This window comes from Gymnoscopelus braueri (assembly GCF_963280865.1).
Source record: "Gymnoscopelus braueri genome assembly, chromosome: 13".
Taxonomy (NCBI): Eukaryota; Metazoa; Chordata; class Actinopteri; order Myctophiformes; family Myctophidae; genus Gymnoscopelus; species Gymnoscopelus braueri.
In genome coordinates this window covers 41,766,663-41,777,758 of record NC_137615.1, presented here as the reverse complement: position 1 = coordinate 41,777,758, position 11,096 = coordinate 41,766,663, and the positions used below count along the sequence as shown (strand labels likewise).

The window sequence follows — 11,096 nt, the reverse complement described above, 5'->3', positions numbered from 1 at the left end:
TTAGGACAGTCAGCTACAGTAGATACCTGTATCCTCAATGGCCTTCTTTGCCTGGTCCTCTCCAGTCAGTGTCTTTGTGTGTGTGTGTGTGTGTGTGTGTGTGTGTGTGTGTGTGTGTGTGTGTGTGTGTGTGTGTGTGTGTGTGTGTGTGTGTGTGTGTGTGTGTGTGTGTGTGTGTGTGTGTGTGTGTGTGTGTGTGTGTGTTGGTACTGTATGAGAGTGTCTCTTGGCTTTGAAAGTGTCACAGTAAAATCCTCAATGTTCATTTATCCATTAACTCTGACTGTACAAATATGACCCTTACGGGTCCATTTGGTTACATTTATTGTACACTTTCAGAGTTAAGTTTACTGAGATGTAACCAGATTTGTACAGTCTCAGAGTTACGTAAAGAATGAGGATATTACTGTGTATTCACTGTCTTGTCTTGCTGATGATGTGTCCCTGTCTGCCTTTGTCTTTCTCAGGGTATCTGTCTCCTGGTGGGTCACTAGCAGCACAGGTTACAGGAAGTGAACAGGATTTGGGACAATACTGGACCAGACTTCAGTAAAAAACATGACAATCTCTTGGGTGGATGACATTTCTGGACACAGATCTCTGAGGCTACCGACTCCAAAACAAAGATCCTGTGAACAATAGGATTTTGAAGTGGGGACAACGTGGGCTGATAGGCAGCAGCACTTATCAACAAAGAAACACGACAAAAGCCTGATAAATACTTTGTCATCATACGACTGTGCCGCTCAACAAAAACAACAGATTTTGAACTGAAAAACTGAAATTGTTTAGATTTTTGAACAACATGGCTGTTATAGCTAAGTATAAATGATCTCTAATAGCAGTTACAGTGCTACACAAACTCAGCTATGGACAGAAACTCAACACAACTCTGACGTAATGCAGCACAACTGAAATCAATCCAACCGACGTGACTCAGCAATGTGACGCTTTGAAGACAGGAAATTGGCACGCTGCTGTTTCACTCATCTGACTGACCTTCAGGTACCCCCATATAGAAAGACACATTTCAATAACACGGCATTTGAACTGTATTCTGTCACTTTCAAATCATTCTCAAACAGAGTCTGGAACTCTAGTCTGTGGTTCATTTGGTTGGTTATGTAATGCTTTGTATAGGTTTGAATTCCATAAAAGGGCAAGTTACTAAATATATGATGCAACTTATAATTTGAAACACATCAAACTCATTCAGGCTTCAGTTTGTCATATTTCACTGAGCTGTGTTAAACACTACATGGAGTAAGTGTCATGGAACATGTTTGTGCAAGATGGGGAAAACTGTGTGAGATGTGCAGAATATATCAAATGTATGTTTTGAAATGTGAACAATACTGTAGGTTGTCAGTAAGAGTACCAAATGCCAACCAGATGCTATAGAATAACCAGTAACAGCTACTGTGTTTTTAATGAAGTTGAGAATAGTTTTGTTAATCCACAGCAATCATGGAGGAACAGTCAACAATCGATTAATAGCTCTAATAGCCATAGACATGCATACTTCATGAGATCATTGTGAAATTTTGACAAATGGACAGTGTGTTATGATACTGCATTTGTTATACTGTGATACCTCAAATCATAGCTGTGTCCTCTTGCACTCATTTGTTGATAAGTTGCTCCCACCATCTTTGGTCATTGGCCCAAATGCGAGAACCATAAATAAAGGTATAGACGTTTGTTTTTTAAGTGATAATAATAGACAGCAACGTGATCTGAAGTGACAATCATTTGAGAGCGTTTTTGCACCGAGAGAGTACAAATGGACCCTTACAGATGTGTAACTCTGAGAGTGTACAGAATGGAACCAAAAGGACCCTTACGGGTCTATTTGGTTCCATTTGTGCACACTCAGAGTTAAAATAGAGGATTTACTGTGCAGGGTCACCAGTGAAAGTCAAGGCATTCAGTGACAATCAAGAATCGATATGAACTCAGCCTGGACTTCATCTCTACACAAGGACAGATCTTACAGTATTTAAACAATAACCTACTGTATGGTCAAGCTGAAGACAATCAAGCAGAACTCCAACTTAAGAAGACAATCAAGAGAAAAGACAATAACCTCAACTAGTGATAAAGGATAGTAGCTTATAGCCATGCTGTGATGACCTATTTTTGTTCAGGTTTGTGTCACCGTCCCTTTGTTCAAATTGAATTCCCACCCCTTCCTCTATTTCACCTGGACAATATTAGCACTGTGACAGTGTGGGTGAGTGTGTGAGCGTGTGAATGTAAAGTGCATTGTGACATTTTTGCGTGTATTTAAGAGCATTTGAGTGTTAACGGGTGTCATTAGATGACTACTGTTTTTTGTGTATTTCCCTTTTGTGAAACTGTACAAACCTAGAATAAAACGACGACAAACATCTACATTTGAAACCGGATTTCGTGTGATTTGGCTGTCACTGCCGTGAGTAGAGGTTATTCTCTTCATAATTTGGGTTGGTTTTGCTTACAAAAGGAGCATTTTTTCATAACAAATCACTTTGCAGTTTCCAGAAAGTCTTCTCAGATAAAAGTTTCATGTTTATCTCACTCTCTCTCACTTAACAGTAGCATTTCCTGTCTATGTGCCTGTGGATTTCCTGTTTTTGTTACTAACTACAGTATATCACCACACCCACTGAATAAAGCTCTGACTGACATGTGATTCTTGCAGGAGACATACAACACAGTGAACACACACATAGTGTACAGACTGATGAGAGACAGACACACACACACACACACACACACACACACACACACACACACACACACACACACACACACACACACACACACACACACACACACACACACACACACACACACACACACACACACACAGTGGTGGAAGAAGTACTGGTTTAGTAGAAAAGTTTTGGCATAAAAATGTAGCCCCTTAAGGTACCAAAAGTATAAGTACTCATTATGCCAAAATCTTCCATTTCATGTTTTCCAAATGATCTACATACAAGCAGATCTACAAGCTCACAATGCGTTGCATCGCGAGCCTGTAGCCTCTACAAAGTAACTAGTAACTCAAGTTTTCAAATAATTGTAGTGGAGTAAAAGTATAGTATTTGCCTCTGAGATGTAGTGGAGTAGAAGCAAAAGTACTGAAATTTGAAAATACTTCAGTACAGTAAAAAATTCTCAAAATTGTACGTAAGTTCAGTTCAGTACTTGAGTAAATGTACTTAGTTACTTTACACCACTGCGCGTGCGTGCGTGCACACACACACACACACACACACACACACACACACACACACACACACACACACACACACACACACACACACACACACACACACACACACACACACACACACACACACACACACACACACACACACACACAAACTTCCAACCTTGCCCTCATCCCTGTTCATTCAAGCACTCCCAGCTCTGACCATATAGGGTCATATACTGTACTCAAGTTGTTGCATTTCTATGGTGATGCCAGCCAATTAAAGCTGGAGTTAATGGCATGTGGAGAGGATGCTACAGCAGAGATAATCTGTTAAACAGTCACGTCCAAACTATCCCCCAAAGACCCTGCTGGCTCCACCCCACCCAACAGTTCTACTGTTTATCTACAAAGTCTGAACTCAGACCCATGACTATCGTTCAATCAGCACTCCTCCCTTCATCCCTCCATCGTCTCCCATCATCCTACTTCCCTTTCTTTCTTTCTTTCTTTCTTTCTTTCTTTCTTTTACTATATGTTTTGGTATGACAATTACTGGTGGTGGCTTGCTGAAATCAGTAACCACTTTAAACCTGGTCAATTTTGGGCATGTCATTATAGGCATCTTTTTGCCCTGATTGTCCATTTCCGCTATTTGTCGTGTGTTGAAGTATATAGTGCTTAAAAATCCAGAAGCCACTCTCCCTTTCTACAGTATTTCTAACTCCACAAGTCCACAATGCAAGTTCCTATGTGGTTCTATGATGTATGACCTCTCCATTGATTTGCAGTGTGTATACAGTATGTTCATGTCAACTACTGTCCCTGCAAAAACTCACTATACGCAATATATATCGTCTCTGTCGGGTGGAAACCCCATATGTCCAAAACTGTTTCTTTTCAGGATTCATTTTCAAAAATACCAGAAGCAGCAGATCGACAAGCTCGAAACACGTCGCTTCATGCCACATTTCGAGCTTATGGATCTGTTACTTTTGATACTTTTGTGCGATGTGTATTGTCAAGTAGGGCATTCATTTACTAAATAACACAAAAAGTTAAAATATGGAGATAAGAGGTTTCTTTTTTTCCTGGGCTTTTTATGCCTTTATTTGACAGGACAGTAGGCTGATAGGAATTGGGGAGAGAGATGGGGAGTGACATGCAGCAAAGGCAGTCGGGATCGGGAGTCGAACCCGCGACCTGCTGTCAGGCTACATTGAGCCTAGGTGCCTGGAATTAATTTAAGCCTGGAATCAAGCCATCCAGGCTCCTGGTGAATCATGACCATAAAACATTTGATTCTGTGAAAAATAATATTTGAAAACAGCAAAACAAAGAGTATTTATTAAATATAGTACATCATATAATTAAATATTGAATTTTTTTTTTTCATAGAATCAAATGTTTTATGGTTCATGATTCACCAGGAGCCTGGATGGGTTCCAGGCTTAAAATAATTAATATAAATATTTTCGGAAATCTTTATGGGAAGAATTAATGGGCTTTCGAGTTGTGGAACCACAAAATGGCCGCCACTGCTATGCCCTATAGGCCTGTACCATTAAAACTCTCTGAAAGGCACATTTCATTGTAGCAACTCCAGAACAAATAAGCAAGACCCTCTAAATTGGCATGGTAAGAAATGAACAATATCCCAGACGTCAATGTCACTGAGAATATTGACAGGGACATGTGACCATATCCTTCTTCCAGCCATTATAGGTGGATAAAGCAATCAACAATTCATGACAATACATGGTACTCTTGTCTCTTATCTCTTCAACATTTGAGCACCTATTAACCCATATAACCACATGAACCTAGCATCCCAATTCCAGGCATGTCCTAATAGGCGAACATTTGGAAGGAGGTTGAAAAGTATAGAGCCCTGGTATACCCCCGTCAACAAATTAAATATAGGGTTTAAGTGGTTTTTAATACAGTGGGAATTGGTCACTGACTCTGACCCATGAAGTTAAATCTTCTTTGGCTTTAGTGATCTAGGAATGGAAAATTACTCTGTGAAACTATAGCTGTAAATTCACTTGGAAGCCAAATTCCGGAGATTTTAAATGGCGACCGACCGATAGAGACCTTCTGCATCAAACTGCAATGAGGAGGACCTGTGAACCGCCAGCACTCTGAGCCACCGTCTACAGCAGTGATTCTCAAACTTTGTCATGTCAAGGACCCCCAGTTTACTATGCATTAGGCCACGGAGCCCCATAACTCAGCGACGGGTTCCATTTGTACCCTCTCAGAGTTACCAATCTTTTAGCTGGAGACCCCCTGGAACCCACCCACACAAGGACCCCACTGGTTGAGAACCACTGATCTACAGTACGGCCGTTATCAACACCTGGCCTCTCCCTGACCCCAAAGATTTCCCCTAAAAGCAATCAAAACATCTGCCTTTCTTTATCTCTCCCTCTGTCATCAACAACCACTTGCTCTCTCTCTCTCTCTCTCTCTCTCTCTCTCTCTCTCTCTGTGGTCTCTGGGTGTTTGTTGTTAACTTCCTGTCACAGAGGAAGTGCCTCGCCCCGCTGACGGGCTCCCTATTGGCCCCCGGCTCAGAGGAACAGTGATTTGGGGGGGGGGGGGCGGGGGGGGAGAAAAGGGGGGTTGCCACTCGGGCAGGGGGATAGATAGAGAGAGCGCGGCATAGAGTGAGGGGTAGAAGGCGCTCCGGACGGGGCAGAGGGCACACGGGGCAGGAAGGGTCCCCATGGTGCACACTCACTGTAGACTAAAAATAAAGAAGTCTGAGAGAGTCTGAGTGAGACGAAAAGGAGGGGAGCGGACAACGAGAGAAACTTGAAGGGGAGGAAATGTCTTTGCAAGAGCAAGAGCAGGAGGTAAGAGTGCAAAGATTACATGTTGTGTGACTTCAGGTTTTAAAACGCACCGCAAGTTCAAAACTTTTATTTTGAATTGCACTTTTTGGCTTTGTTACTGTATTTAAATGTTCTGTCACTGATAACCCCCCCTTCCCCTCCCTCCCTTTTATTTTCCTCTCTAGGTTCTCGCAGCTCCCCTCCCACCCCCACGATCCAAAAACACCCGTATTATTCTTCTTGGTTTGGTTTCTCCCAATCCTTGTACCAGTGTCTTGATATTGAGGTGACGCTGGGCAGGGTTTGGGGGGGGCTGTGCTGAGGATTTTGCTGCATGCTGTGTGTGTGTGTGTGTGTGTGTGTGTGTGTGTGTGTGTGTGTGTGTGTGTGTGTGTGTGTGTGTGTGTGTGTGTGTGTGTGTGTGTGTGTGTGAGAGAGAGAGAGAGAGAGAGAGAGAGAGAGAGAGAGAGAGAGAGAGAGAGAGAGAGCTCAACTGCGGTGCTCCTCATTCTTCAGTATGTTCTTATCAGTAATCTGTTCACTATGTTGTCTTTGCACAACACTTCACTGTGTTGTATTTGTGAGTCAGTGGAGTTTTCATGTATCGTGGACATGGATCTGGTGGATCTGGCGATATGAAAGAACTAGATGGTTCTCCGGGACCGAAAGTAGGACATAAGATGGTTTGATGGGGTCACAGAGAAAGAATAACTGTAATAGAGGGCCATTGTTTTGTAAAATATTGGGGCTTGAATTTGTGGTCATTGCAAAATCCATGTTCCAAGAAAAAAGGAGAGGACAGGGTCTGGGACACATCAACAGGCAACCACGCATTGCATGCATCGTGACGCGTTGTGAGCTTACAGTAGAGCTGATATTCTTTCTATTTTTGAATTAAATTGTTTATTTTATTTTTTTCAAATTTCGTCAAATTCGGACACATTTTGAACATCTTTCCAAAATAGCGACGCCACGGTTAATTTGGTTAACATACATTTTAATTAAACTGTTAAATTGTGATATTATCAAACATATATCAGACAGTGTACATGTCCTTTCCCAAAAGGAAATAATAATAATCCAGTATGACCAGAATCAGGATAAAACATATCCCCACCGGTGATACAAATGAATGACCAGAGGGGGGACATCAAAAGCAGAGGCACGGATTCCCCCAGTGGTGGAAAAAGTACACTCAGATTCTTTACTTAAGTAAAAGTAATCAATATACTGCAATGTAGAAATACTCTATTACAAGTAAACGTCCGGAATTCAAAATTTACTTGAGTAAAAGTACAAATGTATTGGTATCAAAATGTACAAAAGTAGAAAGAACTTGTGAATGTCCCATTTCACAAGTTTTCAAATGTATAAATTGTATAAATATCTTTTGAAAATAGCAGATCTACAAGCTCACAATGCGTCGCACCGAAATGTATATAGTGTAGGGTTTAAATGGTTAATGCATGTGTTGTAATAATAATCAAAATCTACAAAGTAAAGTCAAATTATTGTAGTGGAGTAAAAGCATAATATTTGCCTCTGAGATGTAGTGGAGTGGAAGTACAAGTACTGAAAATTGGAAATACTCCAGTAAAGTAAAAATAACTCAAAATTGTACTTAAGTACAGTACTTATTAGAATAAATGTACTTAGTTACTTTACGCCACTGGATTCCCCCCACCCCTCCTGGCAAATTGAACCCTGTATATCAGTGGTTCTCAAAGTGGGATCCAGGGACCCTAAGGTTTCCTTGAGGGGCTTCCAAATGGACCCTTACAGGTCTGTAAATCTGAGTTACAGTACGGGGGTCCTTGAAATGAAAGGGTTTGAGAACCACTGGTGTTTATACGGTATATCAGCAGACCATCTGAGAAAAGATGTTTCCTCCAAGAACATTTATAATATCAAAGAGCAAATCCAACAGTTGAACAGATGATGTTGAAAACTGTGGGGTCTGCTTATACATGTGTGTATGTACAATAAGTGTGTAAGTCAGTGAATTCAATCTGTGAAAGCTTTTAGTAACTTTTGCCACTGTATTGTTGTGAGATGTTTTATTAAATATTATTAAATGCCAATTGTTTCTGTCATTCACATCTTACAGCAGATGCCAGATAAATACCGTTCTTTCCTCTGCTACTGTTTTGTACAGTATTTACTATTTAGTTACAAATATGACCGCACTTACAGTATTATATCTAATATGATCATGTACTGTACATGTACTGTATGGATTAACAGAGATTATTATGAACGTTAATACATTTGAAAAGCTTCAGAGTCTCAGAATATAGACAATTTTGCATGTATCTCCACCTAGTTAAAGTTAAAGTTGTACTTTGAAAAGATAACAAGTACAATTGTGAGACAGAAATAATAAAAGAGTGTCATGAAAGTTTTAATGAACATATATTATGTATGTTGGTGTTAGCAGAGTTCTTTTTTCTGGATGTGATTTATTTTATCTAATGTTTGATTTTGGAGGAGTGACGTGACCCTGCACAACAGAGCATAATGGTAGGAGCCTGTAAATAGCAGATTTACAGGCGTGCATTGTGAGCTTGTAGATCAGCTATTTATGGTGCGTAACAGAGCTTTGCCGAAACATGACATCTAAAACACAGTTGACTTTCAACAAGTCAAGACTTCATGTGAAAATAAAATCATTGACTTTCACTTCCTGTGTCACAGGGCTGATGAACTTAAATACCTGAACCGAAACTCTGTAGGTCTACCTATCGAGTGAAATGGGTTTGCAATTAGGTAATTATAGTACAACACAAGTTCTGCCTCTTTTGTGGAATGTACCACCATTTTGAGTGTTAATCTGACATGCATGTGTTACCACCACAAGGATTCAAATCTTGGTCTCCCATCATAGGAAGATGAAAGAACAAAGAAACAAGATCTTCCCATTGGCCAAGTGAGATGTTAGGCTTCTGAGCTACAGACAGGCTACTCTGCTGGGGACATACTTCAAGGCACTGTCTCCTGCCTTGTTATCATGGGACAAATGTAGAGGGTGAATTTCATGTATGTGTATGTGATTGTAGGCTATTAGATCAACAAACAATATCCAAACATTTGTTGTTCAATTTAAACTTTGTAACAGATGGAAAAGTAAAAGACTAACTCAGGCACCCAATAGTTATAGGAAACTATTAGCTAAAACTAGCTAAAGAAATCAAGCATGTAATGCTATATCTCTTATAATTCTGTTTATTTCAAACTGAAAGTGAAACAATTTCAGTTAGGCAGAAGTTGGCCACAGAGTGTTCCAGCTGCTATCGTATGACAAGCAGCACCGCAGCCACAAGGCCTTACATCACATTACATCTACATTTTACATTGTGCAACTGTTACTGTACTCTATTAAAGTTTTTTTTAATTACTCTGTTTTAATTCATTAAAACCGGTAAAGCATCTGTGTCATTTTAGATTTTAGCTATATATATACATGTGCTGCGAGCTTGTACATCTGCTATTTTTAAGTAAAAAAAACAAAAAACAAAATTTCTCTTCTGGGGGGGTCCTGACCCTGGCACAGAACATTTTCAGATGGGGTCCTCGGCCAAATATATATATAATATATATATATATATATCAATTTGGGGGTCCTTGGCATGAAAAAGTTTGAGAACTACTGATTTAGAAGTCATTTGTAGAATCGGCCTCAGGTCTTAATGTGTCAAATTATATTCTATTGCTTTTATTCTTGTTGCTGCAATGCTGAGGAGACGAAACCTGTAATGAGACAATAAAAAACACTAAAGAATCTTGAATCTTTTAGCCTCAAGTGACAATTACGATCTTAACAGCATAACCTATGGTTATAAAACATTTTAATGATGTCCAGACTCAAATACCTTAATTGCCTCAATTAAGCCCCATCTGAAGGTTTGACACAGATGTTGATATTACATACCTCCTTTAATGTATAGGTCATACTCTAACACTGCAAGACAGTCCCTTAAGTTGAACCCTCAAGGGAAAAGAAAGATACTGACCACAAAACACCTGCATGGCATTGTGATCTGGATGCAGATGCCATGATGATGGACCTCACCTGAGGACAAATGAGATTGGAGATAGATCTGTTATTTTCAAACAATCTTGAAGAAAATGTGATTTAAAAAAACAAACATTTTAACAACACAAATCTTGTATGGGGGTCCCTGGCACAAATACACTGGTTTAAACAACATTAGGATCCAGAAGCAAGGCCAAATAAGCCACTACACTTTGGAAACAAGCCCAAAAATACTACAAGTTCATGGTGAGCTTGTAGATCTGCTATTTTCAAAAGATTTTTATACATTTTATACATTGGAAAACTTGTGAAATGCGACCTTCTGCATAATGAGTTTCTACTTCTGGAACTTTAAGTACATTTTTAATGCCAGACTTTTACTTGTAACAGAGTATTTCTACATTGCAGTATATTGATACTTTTACTTAAGTAGGAGGCTGCAATTCGAAAATGGCCCCTGTCTAAGTCTTAACCTACCCCCCCCTACCCCCCCCCTCCTTCATTTTCCTCTTTTGTATATATATATATTATTTTTTTCTCTCTTCATACCAGTAACCTGAAAGCTGATTGTATGACATTCTGTATAGTAGTGTGTATATCTGTCTGCCTCTTATATTTCATCATGATTTGTGTGCATGGGGTTCTCATCTTAAACAAGCTTAGTGCTTAATGAGAGTTCCAGTTTAGTAGACCTTGTATTGTGAATTTGTACTTCCATGTACTGTTATGTACTGTCATGTACTATTCTCATGTCTTACTAAATAAACTACATCAATCAATCAATCAATCAATCAAGTATTAAATAATTTGAGTACTTTTTCCACCACTGCAAGCGACACCCTCGCGCAACTGAGCATGCGCACTGTGACGTGTGACCATGTTGCAATGCCAACAACACAACATGGTAGTGTGAAAAAGTTCAGCGGGTCCTGGGGCAGTGTTGCCATGTCCGCTTATTATAAGCGACTTTGGGCTTTCTGTACAGTTGCTTGTAAATATTAGTAGTTGCAGGTTGCAGTTTTTT

At 39.8% G+C, this 11,096-nt stretch overlaps 1 protein-coding gene and 1 long non-coding RNA gene across 2 annotated transcripts in view; both read left to right on the top strand.

Moving 5' to 3' along the window:
• pax10 (paired box 10) overlaps positions 1 to 2,306 on the top strand; it is a gene marked incomplete at its 5' end in the record, with an annotated part of 8,662 nt that extends 6,356 nt beyond the window's left edge. The window contains one exon of the mRNA XM_080448333.1: positions 468 to 2,306. Coding sequence (XP_080304459.1) covers positions 468 to 553 — 86 coding nt within the window. The 3' untranslated portion in view covers positions 554 to 2,306. The remainder of the gene's footprint in view (positions 1 to 467) is intronic.
• A 3,585-nt stretch (positions 2,307 to 5,891) lies between these two features.
• LOC308098109 lies at positions 5,892 to 10,780 on the top strand. Its single transcript, XR_013934262.1, has 3 exons — positions 5,892 to 6,060; positions 6,225 to 8,805; positions 8,924 to 10,780. It is a non-coding gene; the product is annotated as an uncharacterized lncRNA (long non-coding RNA).
• Positions 10,781 to 11,096: the final 316 nt, after the last annotated feature.